At 43.5% G+C, this 24330-nt stretch overlaps 1 protein-coding gene and 1 pseudogene across 3 annotated transcripts in view; one reads left to right on the forward strand and one right to left on the reverse strand.

Moving 5' to 3' along the window:
* Positions 1–24330, forward strand: part of LOC309554979 (uncharacterized protein) — a 227616-nt gene that overhangs the window by 145574 nt on the left and 57712 nt on the right. For both annotated transcript variants that reach the window (XM_082256770.1, XM_082256771.1), the window contains exon 3: positions 2558–2663. In XM_082256770.1, coding sequence (XP_082112896.1) covers positions 2558–2663 — 106 coding nt within the window. The remainder of the gene's footprint in view (positions 1–2557; positions 2664–24330) is intronic.
* Positions 16740–23430, reverse strand: LOC309544523 (annotated as a pseudogene). The gene is made up of 3 exons: positions 23381–23430; positions 17265–17331; positions 16740–16814 (listed from the first exon to the last, which is right to left on the reverse strand). The product of its transcript is annotated as an uncharacterized misc_RNA (transcript).

The following is a 24330-nucleotide window of genomic DNA, read 5'->3' on the forward strand; positions in this document are numbered from 1 at the left end:
GCCACTTAAAGCACTGGTTTGTACTAAAAGAAGAGGATTGCAGAGGTGGTTTATGGTAAGAGAATGGAGTGGTGTAAGAGTGGAGGGATTGAGAGAAGGAGGGCACAGGTATTTTGGATAGTTAGTGGAAGAGGGTGTTCAGGGCAGGTGTTTGCACCAAAAGAGGACAGAGGGTGGGATGCGACCAGAGTTCAGGGAGTTGGAAGAGGAGGTAAAGGGAAGAGCAAATATTTTATAATTACCCCAGTGACAAAACAGAAGTGTGATTTTTTTTTTTTATACTATTAAGGATGTGTTTTAATTAGTATTTTATAACTTTCTTAAACAGAAGTCCAGTAAGTGAACTTTTTATATTACATAATCATTTATCCTTCAACAACAGACATATGCCCTGCAACCACTCACTGCCAAGTGTAAAATCCCATTTTATTAATCCTGGGTAGCTGTGAACTGAGCAAAAAGCAATAATTTTTCACCTCCTGGCAAAACAATTCTCCAAGGACAAATAAATGTTATATGTGTCTAGATTAATGAAGTCAGATTTAATCAGTACATTTCCCTCAGCAACAAGAGCATGACTTCTTCAATGGCAGAGAGATCTGCGGCTTCAGCGTCACTAAACAAATGAAGAAAAAGAGGTGTCTATAGACAGGTACAAGAACAAAGCATCTGCTAATTGCAGCATTGACAGCAACCTAATCCAATAACAAGAAATTCCTTTCCTAAATTATTTGGCCTTGGAGATGTATGTATCCCATCATCTGGAAATGTGTACTGTATGGGTTTTTTTTATTATTTACTAGCTATCTTCAAATTGTTTAGGGAAAATGTATAGGATTCCACTGCTAATGAATTCTTTTTTTCCTTTCACCCATATTTTTGTAGATGTTACAGTAAACTAAAGGGATAGTTGCCCTATTCCAATTTGACTGCTAGGAGCTTTGAAGTCTGATGCTGTATTTATGCTGTATTTAAACAAACCGGTATACATATATGTAGAATCTGTGAAGCTATGCTAATTATTATTTTACTGAATGAACAGCAGGATTTATCAGTTAAAGTGGTAAAAAAAAAACCCCAAAGCAAACACTTATTATATTGCAGCTTACCAATTCCTAGAAGTAATGGCTGTATTTATTTTCTTTTTTAGGCTTTCTTGTTTCTATTTTAATTTGGTGATCCTGCCAGTAAAACAGTTGTTTTTTTCAAAAGAATAAGCTCATTTGCAGTTACAGGGATGAGACAAACCATTTAACACTGGCATGGTTACTTTTAATGATGCTTTTATTTATATAAAACCTTTATCCCAAAAGGTTTGTTGTAACTCCTTAAAATGTGTTTTAAGCCATTCCTAACTGTCAGTGGTGTCATCTTCCTGGTTGAGCTGTTTAGGGGAAATATGCAAATCTCAGGAATTGATGGACAAAAATACAAATCCTTTGGCAATTAAAAAAACGAACTCATAGCACCTCAACGCAGCCTCATAATGCCCCTGTATTTCAACACACCACAATACACAGTATTGGTCATGTAATGTGGTGAACTGCGTTTCTGTATGCACCTTTTTGTACATTCTGGTACATTAGACAGCCCATTCAAATGAATGGGCTGCCTTTACACAAAACTCACAGTAATGAACAATGTGCGATACTGTAAATTGTAAGTTCACATTTAGTAACTTTTTATAAAAGTTCCCCAATGCAATTCTAGATAATATAAATAGCTCAGCTGCTGCGACTAAAAAAAGGAGAATAGCAGGAGCTGCATTTTAAAATGAGGACTATTTATGGGATGAGGAACTGTATAGGGCAGGGATCCTCTAACTACAGCCCTCCAGCTGTTGCGGAACTACACATCCCATAAGGCAGGATTTCCCAAACTGTGGGTCGCGAGCTGCATTTGAGTGGGTTGCCGGCAGATTTGGAGCGATCAGTGCTGCCCAGGCTTTAGCAGCGCACTGTGTTACAAGCTCCACCGAGGCGCCGACCCCGCCCCTTGCCGTGCGCGCTGTTCTGTACGGGAGGCGGGGGGTAGGAGTTGGAGTGGAGCTGTTATCAGAGTGCAGTGCATCGCATTGGAGCTGAACACCAGGACCAGTCACCAGGTAGGCCAGACACTGCTTGATGGCTAATTTTAGGCCTGGTTGGCGACCCACATTTGCACAGGCATAGCAGCCCATTGATTCGAATGGGCTTCTATGTCTGTGTTTTCTGCTGAAAAAAGGTGCATGCAGAATTTAAAAAAATGCAGTGGCCCGTGAAATCCATCTTGCTTTTCCACCATGCAGGGAGAGGGTCCAGGAGAGCAGGAGAGGGACCCTAGAAGAGGAGAATCCAGTCTGTTCTGTGCAGATACACTGCAACAGAGCAGGTACGTTTACCATGTTTGTTATCTTTAGTTTTGAAAAAAAACAAGACTTTACAATCACTTTAATATGACACGGCTGTGTGCAGCAGGAATAGAAATGTCTTATTTATGAAATTGGCTAAATAAAAAGTTGTATTTAGAGAAACTAAATGGAAATACAGAATGTCTGACACAAGTTCCCTTATTTCAGCTGCTGCAGCAAGTTCCAACAGACGGAGATGAGATGATAACATTTCAGGCATACTGCAGTGCTGTGTCATGGCTGGCAAAGGCCCCTCAAGAAAGCAAACTCAGAGGTAAGCACATGCTGATATCTTGCAGCTTGCATCTGTACCTTCCAGCTAGCTTTCTTATAGATAATGATGGACCACAGTCCTTCAAAAGATAATAATCTATAGCAATTAGTTATGGGCAAATCTGCGCAGGTTCCATTTCAAATCTTGCTAGAAATTCTGCAAACACGAACTTAGAGGAAAATCCTATTGAAGTCCATGGTTGGGGGGAGATCGTGTCATTAAAATCTGGACAGTTTGAGGGCTAATTGCCGACCTCAATACATATATATATATATATATATATATATATATATATATATATATATATATATATATACTGTATATATGTTGTGGTTTGCAAGTGGTTTACAGGGATTATGGCTGAAGATATCAGACATAACCCTGGTACCAGAGGCGTAACTAGAACCTTCAGGGCCCCGGTGCAAGAAACCATGAAGGGCCCCCCGGACCCCTGGCCGGGGGCCCTTCCCTTCAAGCCTGGGGCTCTTCCCACTGATCCTGGGGCCCTTTACTCTCATTGTGGGCCCTTTATTACGGTCCCGCAGCGGGACCCTTTCACAAGTTTTGCAGTGGGCCCCCTTCCTGCCATCTTGGGGCCTCCCCACAGTGGTGGAATGCCAGGGCCCGTTCGAAAGTGTGACCTTTGCGATCCTGGAAGTTCACCCACTGGTGTCAGTAGTTTTTAATTTTTGGTATTTTAATTGTATTATTTTTTATCATTTCATTTTATTTTTTTACAATGTCACTGACTATGACTCTGTCCATTCAGAAAAGGAAGGAGCTGGTAAATTACATATTTACCAACCCCTTCCGGGTTTTCTATTGTGACACATCCCCTGAAGCAGCCAGCAGGGGAGGGGAGGGAGCACAGTGGGGGGGGGGCAGCACAGTGGGGGGGGGGGGACCGGGGGAGCACACAGGGGCCCAGAGACAGCAGAACACAAGTGAACTGGATAGGAGGAGTGGCGGGGGCAGCATACAGAAGAACCAATGTCCTCCATTTTCCTCCTGCAGCTACAGGAGGAAAAAGGAGGACAGTGATTTCTCTACATGCTTCCCCTTCCGCCCCTCCTATCCAGGTGTACAGGGGAGCCACAAGGGCCCCCTGGAGCATGGGGCCCAGTTGCAATTGCAACCCTTGCAACCCCTGTAGTTAAGCCCTTAGCTGGTACCATTTGTTTTTCTCAAAAGCAGTGGGAGAGGACGCCCTCCCCCTCTGGGCGCTCGCCGGTGTTTCTCAGGGCTTACCGTCTCTGCCAGTTCGCACAAGAAGCAATCTGATAGTGCCGCCGGCTGCTCCCATAGGCGATCAAAGAGTACATACTCTTTTACTTACTCTTTGGCATTGGAGGACTGGAACAACCTCATGACATCACTTCCGGTTCAGGCTGAAAGTAAATTATTCTTTTTTTTTTTTTTAAGCAAAAGATCAAAAAACATATATTTTGTAGCTTTTGCTTTTAAAGGTAAAGAAGAGATTCAGGGTCTTTTTGACCCCAGCTCTCTGCAAAATAGGTAATATTTCTATTACAAGGGATGCAACAGCAAGCATTTTCATCACTTTTGGTTAGGGTAGATATAAACACTGCATTTTATTTCTTTTGGAAAGCATGAGATTGATTGGGTTTTTTTTATCTCATGCTTTCAAGGATACAGGAGAGATCTGGGGTCTTATAGACCCCAGATCTCTCCATAAAGAGGACCTGTCATGCTTTATTTCTAGCAGGGATGTTTACATTTCCTGATAGAAATAAAAATGATCTAAAAAAAAAAAAATGTTGTAACCAAGTAAATAATTGTAAAAAATTTAAAGCGCTCCATCCCCACATGTTCGTGTATATGTAGGTCACGCAAGCATATGTAAACAGTGTTTGCACCACACATGTGAGGTAGACATCAGACATTATACCGAGAGCAATATTTCTAGAGCTAGACCTCCTTTGTAACTTTGAAGTTGTAACCTGTAAAAATTTCCAAAGCAACGCCTATGGAGATTTTTGTTGTGTATGTTATGTACCTATGGACTTGGCGTAGCATCATCTTTTATTTTTAGCCAAAAATTGTGTTACATACAGTGGGCACGGAAAGTATTCAGACCCCCTTAAATTTTTCACTCTTTATTATATTGCAGCCATTTGCTAAAATCATTTAAGTTCATTCTTCTTCCTCATGAATGTACACACAGCTCCCCGTATTGACGGAAAAACACAGAATTGTTGACATTGTTGCAGATTTATTAAAAAAGAAAAACTGAAATATCACATGGTCCTAAGTATTCAGACCCTTTGCTGTGACACTCATATATTTAACTCAGGTGCTTTCCATTTCTTCTGATCATCCTTGAGATGGTTCTACACCTTCATTTGAGTCCAGCTGTGTTTGATTATACTGATTGGACTTGAATAGGAAAGCCACACACCTGTCTATATAAGACCTTCCAGATCACAATGCATGTCAGAGCAAATGAGAATCATGAGGTCAAAGGAACTGCCTGAAGAGTTCAGAGACAGAATTGGGGCAAGGCACAGATCTGGCCAAGGTTACAAAAAGATTTCTGCTGCACTTAAGGTTCCTAAGAGCACAGTGGCCTCCATAATCCTCAAATGGAAGACGTTTGGGACGACCAGAACCCTTCCTAGAGCTGACCGTCCGGCCAAACTGAGCTATCGGGGGAGAAGAGCCTTGGTGAGAGAGGTAAAGAAAAACCCAAAGATCACTGTGGCTGAGCTCCAGAGATGCATTCAGGAGATGGGAGAAAGTTGTAGAAAGTCAACCATCACTGCAGCCCTCCATCAGTCGGGGCTTTATGGCAGAGTGGCCCGACGGAAGCCTCTCCTCAGTGTAAGACACATGAAAGGCCGCATGGAGTTTGCTAAAAAACACCTGAAGGACTCCAAGATGGTGAGAAATAAGATTCTCTGGTCTGATGAGACCAAAATAGAACTTTTTGGCCTTAATTCTAAGTGGTATGTGTGGAGAAAACCAGGCACTGCTCATCACCTGTCCAATACAGTCCCAACAGTGAAGCATGGTGGTGGCAGCATCATGCTGTGGGGGTGTTTTTCAGCTGCAGGGACAGGACGACTGGTTGCAATCGAGGGAAAGATGAATGCGGCCAAGTACAGGGATATCCTGGACAAAAACCTTCTCCAGAGTGCTCTGGACCTCAGACTGGGCTGAAGGTTTACCTTCCAACAAGACAATGACCCTAAGCACACAGCTAAAATAACGAAGGAGTGGCTTCACAACAACTCCGTGACTGTTCTTGAATGGCCCAGCCAGAGCCCTGACTTAAACCCAATTGAGCATCTCTGGAGAGACCTAAAAATGGCTGTCCACCAACGTTTACCATCCAACCTGACAGAACTGGAGAGGATCTGCAAGGAGGAATGGCAGAGGATCCCCAAATCCAGGTGTGAAAGACTTGTTGCATCTTTCCCAAAAAGACTCCTGGCTGTATTAGATCAAAAGGGGGCTTCTACTAAATACTGAGCAAAGGGTCTGAATACTTAGGACCGTGTGATATTTCAGTTTTTCTTTTTTAATAAATCTGCAACAATGTCAACAATTCTGTGTTTTTCTGTCAGTATGGGGTGCTATGTGTACATTCAGGAGGAAGAAGAATGAACTTAAATGATTTTAGCAAATGGCTGCAATATAACAAAGAGTGAAAAATTTAAGGGGGTCTGAATACTTTCCGTACCCACTGTATTGTGGTGGTTTTTTTTGCATTAAAATCAATAAAGTGTATTTTCCCAAAAAATTGCAGTTTGCGCAAGAACTACATGACATAAAAAAAAATTGCAACAACCACCATTTTATTCTGTAGGGCCTCTGCTAGAAAAGTATAAATTGTTTGTTCTAAGTAGCTTTCCAGCAAAGAAAATGCTGATTTTTATATGTGAGGGAAAAGTGTCAGAATGGCCTGGTCTTCAAGTGGTTAAGAAGTAATATACCTGTAACGACTGTAGTGACATCTAAGTATAAATACCCCACCACCCTTTCCACAGCATGACAACACTGCTGTAAATTCACTGCTGAGTGTTGTACCATGTTACAGGAATTTAAAAAAAATGATGAATCTACTGGCAGGACCAATAGGTAATAAATCTATGTTACAGGGGGCTCAAAAAAGAAAATTGTTCTGTTACACTACATCTAAAGGCTCTTTCATGACTTGTGTGAGCCTAATAAATAATACATTTATTTTACCTCTCTTGAGTCTGCCAAATTCTGTTTCATTTATGTTTCACATCCTCTCCCTTTCATAGGTGTGCGCAGGGGGTGTGCCAGGTGTGTCTGGGCATACCCTAATCTCCCTGTGCGGCATAGATTCCCCCTGCTGATATTTCACCAAAGCCCTAAAAAAAAAGTTGTAAAAAATAATAAAGAATGAAATAATAAAAATAAAAAATACTGACAACGTCCACTGCCCTACTGACACCAACCTCTGCCCAACTGAGAACTCCACTGCTCTACTGACACCAATTAATGTTTTAAAACATTTGGGTGCACACCCTAATGCCATAGGCTTCGCACAGTTATGTTCCCTTTAAGACACTGCAACTCACAATAGAAGGGTTTCCTCAACAGAAGCAGTGTTTGTCAAGACTAGGTGCTCCCAGCTGCCGATTGACAAGATACAGGCTTATTTATTTATTTTTTTCCAACAGGCTTATAAATCATTAGTAAAAAAGATGATAGCAATGCCCGCATCCAACTATAATGCAACAGCAATAGATTACATAAAGGACAACTCTGCTTTAAATTCAGTACCGATGTAGCAGTGTTGTCCCCTGATCACAGTAAGGCTCGGTTTCCACTAGTGCGACTTGCGGTGCGACTTGACACATGTCAAGTCGCATGACAAGTCAAAACCCATTGTTTTCAATATGGACCGTTTCCACTGCTGCGACTCAAGACGCAGCGTCTTCAAAATTGCTTCTTGCACTACTTTGGGCCGACTTTAGTGCGATATGTCCCTCATAGAAGGTAATGTAAGTCGCAACGAAGTCGCAGTACACGGTTTTGAACGCGACTTCGTCTCGACTTCGTTGCGATTTGCACGGAAGTTTACAGTAAATTTTTTTTATTGTTATGTTCCGCCCCAAATCACATGATCTCTGCACCTCCCAAGAACATCACTTCCCATAGTTAGCAGAGGAGAGGAGAGTGTTATATACAGCAAGCATGCCAAGATCCAGGAAGAATAAAAGAACTTCTCATGATAATGAGGAGATTATACATCTGGTCAGAGCTCGCCCCTCAATATACGACACCCGAGACCCCTTATATAAGGACCATGTGAGGAAGGAGAGAGCATGGCTGGAGATTGCAAGGATCTATTTTGAAAATTGGGACTGTCTTACAAGTACAGAACGGACTGAAAAATGTAAGTGTTTCATATATGCAATTTATCACATTGCTGCTTGCCCCCATATGTACAGTACAGTACCGTTATTTTCTTTTTTTCAGTGCACTCCTTACAAACCAGATGGCGAAGCATAAAGGACTGCTATAACCGCTATCTCAGAAAATTACGAGAAGCAAGGAGTGGTTCTGGGTCCTCCAGGATTGTCCCCTATGCGCATGCCCAGGAGCTGGAATTTTTAAGGCCGGTGTTGGAGATGCGAGAGTAAGTTGTCAGCATTTTTTTAGATACTGTAGTTGACATATAAAATATATTAATATTCCTAAAATTTGAAATGTATTCATTATATTTCAGAACCCAAGCAAGCTGGCAAGACTCCTCACTTGGTTCTGAACAGCAGGAGGGGTCACAGGAGGCGGCAGCGGAGGAGGAGGAGGAGGAGGGATGCCAAGACCCTGGTGACCCTGACCCTGATGGTGAGGAATCAGAGGGAGTAATATCAAGACCATTGTCCATTATTGATTCTCCTGCTGCGGTGGAGGCTGAACCAGGGCCTAGTACAGAACAAAGGCCTTCACGAAGATCTTCCTCAAGGTCTTCATCAAGGGCGAATCCTAGGGGTGGTAAACCCATGGAGGAGGTTCTGAAGGTGGTGAAGGAAATGAACGCACACATGAAGGAAAGCATGTGTGATGACACTGCTTTCATGACCGTGTTGTTGGGTATGTGCAAGCAGGTCCCCCCTGAGAAAAAGTATGCACTAAGGATGGCTCTCATGTCAACCGCCCAATCTTTTGTGGTTGGGGAGGCAAGCTCTACAGCATGTATGGAAACCCCCCCCCCCCACCACACATATCCCCCCAATTACCAGTACCCACCACCACCACCACCACCACCAAGTTCACAGTATGGGCACCAAGTTAATCGCCCATACTACGATGAGTATGGCAACATGCCGAATATCTCCAGGCCCCGCATGTTGCACCCAATACCGCCCCCTATTGCCTCCACCCTTGGCACACCAAGACCTTACCAACCTGCTCCCATGCAGGTTACGCCTTTCCCGGAAAGGCAATACCGTCAGGGATCTGCAAGTGATTACCCAAGCCCATCTGGCCCATCAAATATTTCTCATTCTGGGTCCACTGAATCTCCAATTATATACCAGGAATTGTAATTTTTTTTGTTTTTGGTGTTGTTAACATTTTACCTGTTAATTTATTTTTTCATTGTTTTGGTGCTGGTATCTCCAAAACATTGGTGATGTTGTTATAAAAAGTTTATTTTTCTCTAAATTTTGAAAAAAAAAAAAAATAAAAAAAATTACCTTGTTACTCTACTCTGTGGTTTTTGTTTGGATTATTTTTGCTTCTATAGTACTGTCAATAATGTGTGTATGCTATATAATTATATCTACAGTAGAAAACAGCAAAACAGAAGGTTAAGCAATGTATTTTTATTATAGCTAGAACTGGAACAATATGCAGACTTTGGTTATAATTGCACAGAAATATAAGGAAAACATAACAGAATTTTATTCAAAATTGGACTGTGTTGGAACGTGTGATACATTATGAAATAGCGTCCAGCTGCCAGGGGACAGAACCAGCAGCAGACATGAAAAAGGATGTGAATCCCTCACGCACAGTAGCACCATTGCTTGTGCCCCTACTGGCACTCAAACTTGCACCCTCCATGTCATTCATGCCACAATCTTCATGATTGTACCCATCACGAAGTGCAACATAGTTGTGAAGAACACATGCTGCTTTGACTGCACATATTGCATTATCCATTTTTAAATTGATAGATGTGTGCAGGAACCTCCACTTGTTAGCTAAAATTCCAAAGGCGCATTCAACAACTCGTCTTGCCCTGGTTAAGCGGTAGTTGAAAACTCTTTTTTCCACAGTCAGAGACCGATTTGAATAGGGCCTTAAGAGATGATGACTGAGAGCGAAAGCCTCATCTCCAACAAAAACAAATGGCTGTGGTGGTCCGTTTGTCCCTGGTAGTGGACAGTCCGGTGGCAGCTGAAGTCCATCTTCCCTCAACATTCTTCCGAATGTGGATCTCGCAAATATGCTCGAGTCTGAGCTGCTTCCATACGAACCTATGTCTACATAGCTAAAACAGTATTTGGCATCAGCCACTGCTAGTAAGACAAAAGAAAAGTATTTTTTGTAGTTGAAGAATTTACTTCCACTGCCAATGGGCTTCAATATTCTAATGTGTTTTCCGTCAATTGCACCAACACAATTTGGAAAATTGCAGTGGTCCCAGAAATATTCTGCTATCTTGCACCAGTCTTCTGTAGTGGGTTTCTTCAGGACCAAATCCTTAAGAACATTCCAGATGGCTCTGCAGGTATCATGGATAATATAGCTGGCAGTAGTTTTGCCAACCAAGAACTCATAATGTAAACTTGTAAAGGTATGTCCAGTTGCCAGGTACCTAAAAATAAAAAAATAATGTTAGAATGATGCATAAACTGGCTTGGACGAAGGTACCTGAGGAAATGAAGGAAGAAGATAGGCAGGAGAAAGACACTGTTGAAAAAAACATGGCAAACATAATCACAACCACTACTACATATATGTCACATGATAATTACATGATAATGTGTCTCTCCAAATGCCTCAGGAGGTAAGTAGGTTGGAAAATTTACCTCAATGTGATAATCAGTCTTTCTATGGGCGGAATACTCCTTCTGAATCTAGTGTTTTGTCTCTCTAGATGTGTGGAGAGCAGAGCCAACAATTCATCAAAACTGTAAAAAAAAAACATATATGGCATTTATCAACATTATCCATGTAAAAAATAACATACATAGAGACATATTTGTTAAAGAGTTGACATGAACATATGTTCTGACCTTTTAATTGACATCCGTGTGTAATTAAAGAATTTGTCTTCATGAGCACGGAGGTCATGATAAAGGATCCTGAACTGGCCTCTCTCTTCCCTTTGGGAGATGACAGGATGGATCCAGAAGCGATGCCTTCTCCTTCTCCTGTCCTCTTCTTCCTCATCAATAACAGCTGCTACAGCAGCCATAATTACTGCTGCTCCAACATACTGCATAGCCAACATGTTTCCTGCAACATACACTACTATTCCAAAACAGGAAATTACATCACTTGCAGGAAAAGGAATTACATCACTAGCAGGAAAAGGAATCTTTTATGTGCAAGTCGCATACATCAAAGTCGCAACAAGTCGTAGCCGCAACAAGTCGTTGTAAATTCGTACACAAGTCGCGCGTTTATCAAAGTACAAAGTCGCTATTGAAGACGCGCGACTTTGAAGTCGCACTAGTGGAAACCCAGCCTAAGTTGCATTAGGTCAGCTTTACTGGCAGTCTCAACAGGTATTTGGGAGGGGCAAAGAGAGAACAGTACATGCAGATGCACTTCTAATTAAAGTTGAGCCCCAGGCAAAAAAATAATTACACAGATGAATATTGGAGAGGAAGGAAGAGGCCACTGCTCTGCTATAACTTGGAGCCAGTGTGCATTGCAGCAAGCAGAAATGACATCACAAAACTGAAGGTTCCACCCTTATGCGTTTTGTCACATCAGGCTTTCTGAAAATGCCTGGATGTTATAAAACATGTAGGGGTGGGACTTATCATTTTTTTATTAATTTTTTTTTATGTAATTTGTGCTCGGTGTAACACACACTGGCACCAAAGTATAGCGTAGCAGTGGCATCTTTCTGTACCATTTAGCAGGCTGGCCATGTGAATTCATTTTTTTTTTCTTATGTGTGGGCAATTTTAGGTAAAGAGGTAAACAATGAAGTCCCTCCTGGTCTATGTCTTCCATGCTTCACTATGTATGAGAATGGTTTGAGGTCAGGGATGCTCATTCTGGCAGCGCTTTGGTGATCTTTTGGAGGAGAAGAAGGTGTGTTGAACCTAAAAGAGCTGACCTTTTCAGAGGTGGAATAAGAGCTAGATATTATATCACAAGTGCATTTAGAGCCTCTTATTTAAATAAGAGGTAAAAATAATATGATGTGAATGTGCAATGTATATGTAAAGCGCTGCGTAAATTGACAGTGCTATATAAGTACCTGAAATAAATAAATAAATCCAGTGAGCATTTTGAAGGGGCCACCCGAATCACGTGTATTCAGTAAACAGACGTAGTGAAGGGTTGGCACTTTTAAAAATACGAACAATTTATTGGAGTTTTTCTGTTGCACATTTTGATTACATATTTGTGAATTTGTGGTTTATAAGTAAATCGATGGCACAATTGCCTTTTAACTATTATATGTTGCACATTGAAAGTGTAAGTTCAGTTTGTCAGATATTGTATGAACGTGTATGTTCCGTTTGTTTTATCACAATAATTGTTGTAGAACATTAAGTCACATGTAATACCAGCACTTTATATATGATTATAGAATTTTTAAAGGGAGGTCATAGTTCTACACTGATGTTAGTCACACAATCCATCATAAATATATCAGCCAAGCGCTCTCTCCGAAGGGGAAGACTGGCGTGCTGCTCTCCTCAGGCAGGGAACTCCAAATGGATACATAAAAGAAAGGAAAAGGAGGCGCAAACACCTAGTGCATTACCCGTGGTACTGTTTAAAATGATTTAATAAAATGCTGAATGCATACTCACAAACATGAAGAATTACATTTTAATTCTTCATGTTTGTGAGTATGCATTCAGCATTTTATTAAATCATTTTAAACAGTACCACGGGTAATGCACTAGGTGTTTGCGCCTCCTTTTCCTTTCTTTTACACAATCCATCATATACATATCATTTTTGATTTTGACAATTTTTTCAGTTGTATTTTTGTAAGCCATTCCGCAACATGGTAAAAATGTAAAAATGAATAAAAGATAGTTTACCTTTTCCCCAGTCCTGTACCTGCAGACACACCTGTGATCCAGTGCTGGTCCTCTTATGAGCTGAATGATGTCCAATTAGTATAACTTCAGACATTTCAGAGAGAAAATAGTTTCAGCCTTAGCACCCAATCATCTTTTTGTTGTTGAAAGCTAGTCCAAGTAATTTTGTTTGCACTGCTGTTCAGTAAAACAGAGTTATTGCTTCAAACCAATTTTCATTTCCCCTTACCTAGTACATTCTGCTTTTGGTTTGACAAAAAATAAATATATTTTATTACATTAAGAAATACATTTTAAACGAAATTGTTAATAAACCAAAAAAAGTGTAATGTGTCAATCTTGCGCTACCTTTACCATACTGGATGTACAAACTGTGCAACAATACTAAAAGGATGTCAGATAGAATAATAACGTATTGATGGGTGCTAGCAGTAATGTGTGTCCCACACTATCTGTGTATTCAATTATAATTGACTTCACTAGGTAGGCATAGCAGTGTCACATTCAGATTATATTTTATATAACATGTTTTATTCGTTTTTGTCAGGCAAAAATTTCACAAATGTATATTTTGTAATTTGTCATTTGCAGTCAATAGGTGGCACTTCAGGCTCATTTTTAAATGTTTTATCTATCTATTCTATGTTGCTCTGTTGAAAAAAGCCTTTGCTTTGCTGAGCTTTAAGCCAAATTTAAAATTAGCTGACAACAAAATATCACCTTTCTACAGTATTTATCATATTATCTAAGTCATTTTTATATTTGATCTATGAGCCTGAATTCTTGTTTATTGAGAATCATACCAGAATAACTGAAAGTTTTTCAAAAATAAGACTGTTTTCAAAAATACACCCATGAGCTGATGTATGCTTGTCTGCTGGAAACAAACAGACATCGTTCTTGGAGTGTTTGGTTTTTCAAAGATACCATCTGCTTTGAAGTACAGTATATTCTTGAATGATTATCTTATATAAGGTTTCAATCATGTAACAAGATAGAGATAGAGATTGTTTTTAGAGTGATAACGAAACATTATCATGATTTTCTGCTAAACTTTCAGTCTCAGTCTCACTTAATTTTAATAAAATATATCTAACACAAAAACATCCAAAAATGTAAATGTTTTTATCCAGGTATATATACACTTCTTAATATATGTTAAAAATATATACCTTTTAATCACACCATGGGCTGACAACTTTTGGCCCAGGGGGCAAGTACAACCCAGAGGACCATGGGGCAGCGACTCAGCCCCCCTCCCGCTCTCCCTCTTCCATGCCTTCTCCCGACCCCCACCTGCCACTTTCGACATCCATGTAAATTAAAACACAATAAAAAAAAATTAAACAATAAATCACGTTTTAGGACTGTTTAAAATAAATAAATAGAGAACAGCTTTTTAATCTGATATTCACAACAAACATATATTAAAGATACATGCATTGCTTGGAAAACATTTTTTTAACTAAAAAAGCAAACATAATTAAACAAAAACCGATAGGCACCGGCGCCTCCCGACCCTTTAAGAGGATACTGGGAGGAGGGGCAGGGTTCATGATCATGTGAGTGGGTGCGCGCGAGCAGCTTATCCTGCTGGACGTCATATGATGCCCAGTCAGGATAACTTAACCACTTTGCGGCTGTCATTCTGCTATATGGTGGGCGGGAAGTGGTTAAAGAAGAACTTCATTAAAATGAGTAACTGATGAAAGAAAGTGAGAGGGAGGAGGGAGAGAATGGGGGGAGAGAGAATGAGATAGTGAGAGGGAGCCTGGAGAGAGAGAGAGAGAGAGAGAGAGAGAGAGAGAGAGAGAGATAGGGGGGAGAACGAGAAAGATGGAGGGGGAGGGGGAGAGAGGGAAAGAGAGGAAGTGAGAGAGGGAGGGGGAGAGGGGGGAGGGAGAGAGAGAGAGAGAGAGAGAGAGAGAGAGAATGAGAGGGAGGAGGGAGAGAGGGAGGCAAGGGAAGGAGAAAGAGAGTGAGGGAGAGAGTGAGAGGGAGGGAGAGGGAGAGAGAGAGGGAGAGGGAGGGGAAAGAGAGGGAGGAAGGGAGGGAGGGAGGGAGGGAGAGAGTGAGAGGGAGGGATAAAGAGAGGGAGGGAGAGAGTGAGAGGGAGGAGAGGGAGGGAGAAAGAGAGGGAGAGTGAGATAGTGAGAGGGAAAGAGAGGAAGGGAGAGAGGGAGGGGGAGAGGGGGGAGAGAGAGAGAGAGAGATAATGAGAGGGAGGAGGGAGAGGGAGAGAGTGAGGAGGGAGAGAGAATGAGAAAGAGGAAAAGGTAGGTGGGAGAGGGAGGGGAAAAAGGAGGCAAGGGAAGGAGAGAGGGAGGGAGAGAGGGAGAGGGAGCGAGAGGGAGAGGGAGAGGGAGAGAGAGAGGGAGAGGGAGGGAGAAAGAGAGGGAGGGAGAAAGAGAGGGAGGAAGGAAGGGAGGGAGGGAGAGAGAGAGGGAGGGAGAGAGTGAGAGGGAGGAGAGGGAGGGAGAAAGAGAGGGAGAGTGAGATAGTAAGAGGGAAAGAGAGGAAGGGAGAGAGGTAGGGGGAGAGGGGGAGGGAGAGAGAGAGAGAGAGAGAATGAGAGGGAGGAGGGAGAGGGAGAGAGTGAGGAGGGAGAAAGAATGAGAAAGAGGAAAAGGGAGGTTGGAGAGGGAGGGAAAGAGGGAGGCAATGGAAGTAGAAAGAGAGGGAGGGTGGAAGTGAGAGGGAGGGAGAGGGAGAGAGAGAGAGGGAGAGGGAGGGAGAAAGAGAGGGAGGGAGAGAGTGAGTGAGAGTGAGAGGGGGGGAGAGAGGGAGAGGGAGGGAGAAATGGAGAGAGAGAGTGAGAGGAAGAAGAGGGGGAGGGAGGAATAGAGTGAGAGGAAGCAGAGAAAGAGAGGGAGGGAGGGAAGGAGAGTAAGAGGGAGGGAGGGAGGAAGAGAGGAAGGGAGGGAGATAGTGAGTGAGAGGGAGGAGAGGGAGAATGAGAGGGGGAGAGGGAGGGAGGGAGTGAGATGGAGGAGAGGGAGTGAGAAAGAGAGGAAAGGAGAGAGTGAGAGGAAGGTGAGGGAGAGAGAGAGGGAGGGAGAGAGAGAGAGAGAGGAGAGGGAGGGAGAAAGAGAGGGAGGGAGAGAGTGAGAGGAAGAAGAGGGAGAGTGAGAGGGAGGAGAGGGAGAGTGAGAGGGAGGAGAGGGAGAGTGAGAGGGAGGAGAGGGAGGGAGAGAGTGAGAGGAAGAGGGAGAGGAAGGAAGAGTGAGAGGGAGGAGAGGGAGGGAGAAAGAGAGGGAGTGAGAGAGTGAGGAAAAAGAGGGAGTAGAGGAAGAGTGTGAGAGAGGGAAGGAGAATAAGAGGGAGGGAGGGAGATAGTGAATGAGAGGGAGGAGAGGGAGAATGAGAGGGGGGAGAGAGAGGGAGAGAGTGAGATGGAGGAGAGGGAGGGAGAAAGAGAGGAAAAGAGAGAGTGAGAGGAAGATGAGAGAGGAGAGTGAGTGAGTGAGTGAGTGAGTGAGTGAGTGAGTGAGTGAGTGAGTGAGTGAGTGAGTGAGTGAGAGGAGAGGGGGGAGAGGGAGAGGGAGGGAGAGAGTGAGTGGAAGAAGAGGGAGAGTGAGAGGGAGGAGAGGAAGAGTGAGAGGGAGGAGAGGGAGAGGGAGGGAGAGAGGGAGAGGGAGAGAGAGAGGGAGGGAGAAGAGAGGGAGGGAGAAAGAGAGGGAGGGAGAAAGAGAGGGAGGGAGAGAGTGAGGGAGGGAGAGAGTGAGAGGGAGGGATAAAGAGAGGGAGGGAGAGAGTGAGAGGGGGGAGGAGAGGGAGGGAGAAAGAGAGGGAGAGTGAGATAGTGATAAGGAAAGAGAGGAAGGGAGAGGGGGAGGGGGAGAGGGGGGAGGGAGAGAGAGAGAGAGAGAGAGAGAGAGAATGAGAGGGAGGAGGGAGAGGGAGAGAGTGAGGAGGGAGAGAGAATGAAAAGAGGAAAAGGGAGGTTGGAGAGGGAGGGAAAGAGGGAGGCAAGGAAGTAGAAGAGAGGGAGGGAGGAAGTGAGAGGGAGGGAGAGGGAGAGAGGGAGGGAGAAAGAGAGGGAGGGAGGGAGAGAGGGAGAGGGAGGGATAAAGAGAGGGAGGGAGAGAGTGAGCGGGAGGAGAGGGAGGGAAAAGAGAGGGAGAGTGAGAGGGGGGAGAGAGGGAGAGGGAGGGAGAAATGGAGGGAGAGAGTGAGAGGAAAAAGAGGGGGAGGGAGGAATAGAGTGAGAGGAAGCAGAGAAAGAGAGGGAGGGAGGGAGAGAGAGAGTGAGAAGGAAGAGAGGGAGGGATGGAAGGAGAGAGGGAAGGATAATAAGAGGGAGGGAGGGAGGAAGAGAGGAAGGGAGGGAGATAGTGAGTGAGAGGGAGGAGAGGGAGAATGAGAGGGGGAGAGGGAGGGAGAGAGTGAGATGGAGGAGAGGGAGTGAGAAAGAGAGGAAAGGAGAGAGTGAGAGGAAGGTGAGGGAGAGAGAGAGGGAGAGAGAGAGAGAGGAGAGGGAGGGAGAAAGAGAGGGAGGGAGAGAGTGAGAGGAAGAAGAGGGATAGTGAGAGGGAGGAGAGGGAGAGTGAGAGGGAGGAGAGGGAGAGAGGGAGAGGGAGGAAGAGTGAGAGGGAGGAGAGGGAGGGAGAAAGAGAGGGAGTGAGAGAGTGAGAGGAAAAAGAGGGAGTAGAGGAAGAGTGTTGTAAGATTCTGGTACCTTCGGTACCCTTCCAGCCCATTTCAACCAGGTTGCCGGTGTATGGGAGCGATCCCTGTTATCGACCCGCCATTTACCCCTGTAGGGGTACGGACATCCGGTAAGCACAGGACCCCAGGAGTAGGGGAGCACCTTATCTTCCGACCACTCACTGCACTCCCGGCTACATAGAGAAAAAAAGAGCACCTTATTCCATCTCTTTATGGACTATAGATTTTTAGGACTTCTGTACCAGCTCTGATTGCACGATTTTTGGACAATTTTGAAAATACACTGAACTTGCTTTTTGACCATTTGAGTTTATATGGTCCTCACCTTTATAATTTATATAGTTTTTTGCACGGCTGCACTTATTTATTTATTAGTTTTAATACTGTCACCAGTGTGGGATGCACACAGTTCACTCACTTATTTATTTCCATTGTTTATGAGTATGCATTTGCACTTTATCGAATAGATGGTTATGACAATTCGGTCTTTTTGCACATCAACACTTTATATCACCACTATTTATTATTATTATTTTTTATGCCTTTATATCTATATATTTATATTTATATATATATTTATGTTGATTTTCTACAAGCATATAAGGCAGTGAACACATTCATTATTTATTTATTGAATTTGCTATAGGATATTAGCACACAGTGTCAATCTTATATACACACACTACACACGCATTGTGTTTTTACATTCCTTTATTTATACCGTCTTTATTCCCACATACATTCTATGTGCATTTACATTGGTTGAACCTGGTCTTAGACTATAGCAGCCTAACCCAGATTTCCCATTAACCTACTTTCCCGGCAGTGCCAATCACTTCCCTTTTGACATATATACCTGACGCTCCCCCATTGGGGGTGCATCTTCTGAAGTGGGCAGCAGCCATTAGTGTCTTATTCATACTTTTTACACACAATTTTATATATAGTTTATCCTAAGCGCGGATCTTTCTTCCTTTCTGCATATACCTGCCTATCTCTTTAAGCCGCATGACGTCATCACTAGGCACCGCTCTGAGCGGCTATTTCAATCGCCGGCTTTCACTCACAAGGTGTTCGTGCAAACCGCTTGTTATACAGCCTTGTCTGACACATGTGATGCACCTAACACAAAAGGTTCCGGCTTCCGGTTACGCGGGTGGAACGCACGGCCATTTGTTTGGCGTCCCGCGGGTTTGCACAAGGCGATAATTTTTCCTGTACAGTGTAAGTGTTATTTGGTTTTGCGTGTGAATAAACAAGTCTTATATACTGCACGATGATGGCCCTTTCTTTTTATGAATCGTGAGAACATAACCTGGAGATAGAGTGAGAGGCTTGTGGTGCGGTACCTTGTTCCTGTTGGCGATCCAGTGAGGGATCTACTCCATTTTATCTACTGATAAGGCGTTTTTTCATCCAACTTCTGGTGAGTGGGGAGCTGAGAGGGGAGCACCACTTCACCTGGATTGAGCACGAGCACTTTTTAATATTATTGGAGCACGAAGCACTTAAATTAAGCACAGAGACTTTTTTTCACTTTAACATTATCATGGACTATATAGTATATAATACATATTTGTATTTATAAGTTTTTTATTTGCACAAGTTTTTTTTTTATGTGGTATTTTCATATATGGTATTCATAACTGATATTTATTGTGTGTACTTGTGTAATATACATATAGTTTTTTTTTAAGGCTGCACTCAGTATAATTTTGCACTAGCACTTTATATAATCACATATATTTTGAGGTGTTTACACATAAGCAGCGCAGGTACATAGTTGTTTTATTGTTTGAGAGGTATTACCTTTTTTACCTGCAGCAGCTTATATTGATTTAATTATTCAATTATTATATAGTTATTTTTATTGATTTTGGAGCATTAACACCCATTTATCCTAAGCGCGAACCCTTTATATTTGCATTACAAAAGGTAGATGCATTACTTGTTTCTCTTACCGAAGTGCAAAAAGAAAATCAGATTTTGAGACAGCAGATAGCCCGTGTATCACAGCTCACTGCTGCTCAACCCCGTGAGCCCAAAATAAACCCTCCACAAGTGTTTACAGGTGATCGGAAAAAATTTTGTGAATTTAAAAACGCATGTCAATTGCTTTTTATTTTAAAACCTTGTACTTACAATACAGACCAAATTAAAGTCTGTACCACTATATCATATATGTCAGGTGATCCACGGGCTTGGGCAGACTCCTTCTTTGAGAAAAACGACCCTCTTCTCAACTCCTATCCTGCGTTCCTAGCAGAACTTTCTAGCCTGTATGAAGACCCAAACAGGCAGAGTACTGCTGACACCCAATTGAGGGATTTAAAACAGGGAAGGAGACCTGTTGAAGACTTCGTAGCAGAGTTCAAGAGATGGACCCTAGATTCAGGGTGGAATGACGCATCTCTACGAACCCAGTTCAGGCTCGGGTTATCCGAAGCCGTACAAGACAAGCTCGCCCGAGCGGATTTACCTGGCACTTTGGATGCCTTAATACAACTCAGCATCAATATCGACAGACGGTTACGAGAAAGGAAGGCTGAGAAAATGGGATTACCATTACCCAATCCTTCTCGATTTTCGGCTGAGAAAATGGGAGTACCATTACCCAATCCTTCTCGATTTTTGTCCTCCGACCCTACTCCTATGGAGGTAGGAATTATACATCCACCATTGTCGTCTGTTGAACGAGCTAGGAGAAAATCTCAAAATCTCTGCATGTACTGTGCATCCGCTGATCATCTGATAAGCGTCTGTCCCCTTGTCCTCAAAAAAGAGGTTGAGCGTTCACATGCATTACTGGGGGGATTAACGACTTCTTTTTCTAATCCCTATCTTTTCATTCATTTGATCTTACAGTGGGACCAAAATAGAATCACTACCAAGGCTATGATCGACACAGGATCTTGTGGGAACTACATTGACACTAGTTTTGTTGCCTTGAATAAAATACCTATTATTTCAAAACCTATCCCTGTCTCTGTCAGTTCAATTAACGGTATTCCGTTATCTTCTGGTCCAATTACCAATCAAACACAAGCACTTCTTGTTACTACTAACCAGTCTCATGTTGAGACCACCACCTTTGATGTATTACCTTCACCACATTTTCCCATTATTTTGGGGCTTCCCTGGTTACACATACATCAACCAAACATTGATTGTAAAACACGGACACTAACCTTCCCCTCTCACTATTGCGAGACCACGTGTAACCTCCAATCTTATAAAAAAATCCTGTCCATGGTGTCGGATGAAATCACACCACCACCATGCTATCAGGACTTGTCTGAAGTCTTCCTTGAGAAAAAAGCTCAAGTATTGCCTCCCCATAGGGACTATGAGTGTTGTATCGATCTACTCCCTAACAGTAAACTACCTTTCGGACATGTTTATCCTCTATCTCAGGATGAACGTTCTCAAATATCTTCACTTCCTATAATACCCCATGATCGTATTATTGGTGTTGTTCGTTCCTTAAAGGAAGAGATTCTGCACAGTCTAGGACTGGATTCACCACCACCACAACTAAGTGCTGATGCAGAAGGCTTCCTCTACTTTGACAACAAACTCCTGGTATGCGTACTAAAATTTTAGAACTATCACATGACGTACCTATGGCAGGACATATGGGTATGACTAAGACATTTAATTTACTCACCAGGCAATTTTGGTGGCCTGGAATGAAGACGTCTGTACAGAAATTTGTTTCCTCATGTGACATCTGTGCAAGGTCCAAAATTGAAACTACAAAACCATTTGGTCTACTTTGCAGTCTACCAATACCCAAAGTTCCATGGGAAGTTGTGTCTCTAGACTTCATAGTAGAGTTACCACCTTCCAAAGGATTTACTACCATCTTAGTGTCAGTGGACCATCTGACAAAGATGGCACATTTCATTCCTATTCGCAGACTACCTTCATCTAAGGAAACAGCGGAATTACTGGTGAAACATGTGTTCAAACTACATGGAATTCCAAAGACTCTCCTATCTGACCGGGGATCACAGTTCATCTCTAAGTTTTGGCAAGCTCTATGTCGCATACTGCGTATTGAGCGGAAGCTTACTTCCCCTTATCACCCACAGACCAACGGACAAACTGAAAGAGTCAACCAGTGTATTGAACAATATTTGCGTTGCTACACCTCATACCTACAGGATGATTGGGTGGACCTCCTCCCTCTGGCAGAATTTGCTTACAATAACGCAACCCACAGTACAACTAAGCAAAGTCCATTCTACCTAAACTATGGGTTTCATCCCAAACTTCTTCCACCACGCATCCTGCCATCAAGTAACCCAGTAGCCTCTGACTATCTTACCCAAATAAAAGACTCTCTGGGTTTACTTAACACCACCATCTCACATGCTCATAGCCAACAAAAAGGTACTACGACCTCCGTAGAAGACCTTCTCCTCAATATGCTATTGGGGATCTCGTTTGGCTATCTACGAAAAACTTAAGGTTAAAGATCCCCAGTAAAAAGCTTGGGCCTTTGTTTCTAGGACCTTTCCCAATTGAGAAGCTCATTGGGAGAGCTGCAGTTCAACTCACCTTACCGGCAGATCTTAAAATACACCCCATCTTTCACATGTCGCTACTGAAACCACATGTTCCCAACCAAGGAATAAGACCTACCATCTCGCCTCCACCTCAAGTACAAGTTGAGGGCGGAGAAGAATTTGAGATTAAGGAGATTTTGGATTCTCGTATCCACAGAGGGAAACTCCAATATCTCATAAGATGGAAAAACTATGGACCCAAGACGACACCTGGTTGGATATTTCTGACGTTCACGCTCCCAGGCTTATACGAAGGTTCCACTCCAAATACCTGGAGAGACCAGTGCTATAGGCCTTCCGGAGCCGGCCTTAAGGGGGGGTACTGTAAGATTCTGGTACCTTCGGTACCCTTCCAGCCCATTTCTTCCGCATTGCGTCCCACCTTTTCAGCTAGGTGGAATGCATATACCTGCCTATCTCTTTAAGCCGCATGACGTCATCACTAGGCGCCGCTCTGAGCGGCTATTTCAATCGCCGGCTTTCACTCACAAGGTGTTCGTGCAAACCGCTTGTTATACAGCCTTGTCTGACGCTGCCGAAGCCTCCAGCTATTTCCCCAGTATCTGGATAGACCGGAGTCTCGCTACTTGATCCTGTATCTCGCTACTGATCCTGTATCTCGCTACCTGATCCTTATCTCATTACCGGACCCCTCATCTCTCTAAAACAACTAGTGATAAGTACCCCACAGGGGATTCCTTCCTATCAACTTACACTATCTACTCTTGCATACTAAAGACTGTTGCTATCTATGCATTACTATTTCTATCATCTGCACTGTTACATAGATTGCTAGCTCTTGAGTCTACTACCATCTATATCCTTGCACTAAGTTAGCAATTCCTGTACACTTCATCTGCTGTCCCCTACCACCTGTTACTTGTACATGATTGCTAACCTATCTGCATACTATCTATCACCATCTGCTAACACTCCTGAACATTACTATTGAGTGCCTATCATTGCTATCACTACTCACGCCTGTCCTTTCAGCACATCACCTCTATACTATCGTATACAACCTATCACTCCAGGAACATCTTATCTGAGTGTCTGTATATTTGCATGCTGAGGCAGGCTGGGCCACAATGATGAGTCTGGAGAGTTGGATATGGTAATTCAACACATCTCTACACGACTACTGAGTGGAAATTCTGCAGCTGCAAATCCAGTTCACTAAACAAACGCCGGAGCGTTACAAGTGTGAGAGAGGGAAGGAGAATAAGAGGGAGGGAGGGAGGGAGATAGTGAATGAGAGGGAGGAGAGGGAGAATGAGAGGGGGAGAGGGAGGGAGAGAGTGAGATGGAGGAGAGGGAGGGAGAAAGAGAGGAAAAGAGAGAGTGAGAGGAAGATGAGGGAGGAGAGTGAGTGAGTGAGTGAGTGAGTGAGTGAGTGAGTGAGAGAGAGGAGAGGGGGGAGAGGGAGGGAGAGAGTGAGTGGAAGAAGAGGGAGAGTGAGAGGGAGGAGAGGAAGAGTGAGAGGGAGGAGAGGGAGAGGGAGGGAGAGAGTGAGAGGAAGAAGAGGGAGAGTGAGATGGAGGAGAGGGAGAGTGAGAGGGAGGAAGAGTGAGAGGGAGGAGAGGGAGGGAGAAAGAGAGGGAGGGAGGGAGAGAGTGAGAGGAAAAAGAGGGAGTAAAGGAAGAGTGAGAGGGAAGAGAGGGAGAGGGAGGGAGAGAGTGAAAGGAAGAAGAGAGATTGCGAGAGGGAGGAGAGGAAGAGTGAGAGGGAGGAGAGGGAGAGAAAGAAGAGGGAGAATGAGAGGAAGAAGAGGGAGAGTGAAAGGGAGGAGAGTGAGAGGGAGGAAGAGAGTCAGAGGAGGAAGAGTGAGAGGGAGGAGAGAGAGAGTGAGAGGGAGGGAAAGAGTGAGAAGGAGGAGAGTGAGGGAGCAATAAAGGGAGGGAGAGAGTGAGAGGAGGAAGAGGGAGAGTGAGAGGGTGGAGAGGAAGAGTGAGAGGGAGGATAGGGAGAGGGAGGGAGAGAGTGAGAGGAAGAAGAGGGAGAGTGAGAGGGAGGAGAGGGAGAGTGAGAGGAAGGAGAGAGAGGGAGAGAGTGAGAGGGAGGGAGAAAGAGGGAGGGGGAAAGAGTGAGAGGGAGGAGAGAGAGGGAGAAACACACACAGAACAAGGAGATGTCCACCGCATCGCTGGATCACTAAACGTTAACATTTCCCCCCGTACAGAT

Source organism: Pelophylax lessonae (genome assembly GCF_965119305.1).
Source record: "Pelophylax lessonae genome assembly, chromosome: 1".
Classification (NCBI taxonomy): Eukaryota; Metazoa; Chordata; class Amphibia; order Anura; family Ranidae; genus Pelophylax; species Pelophylax lessonae.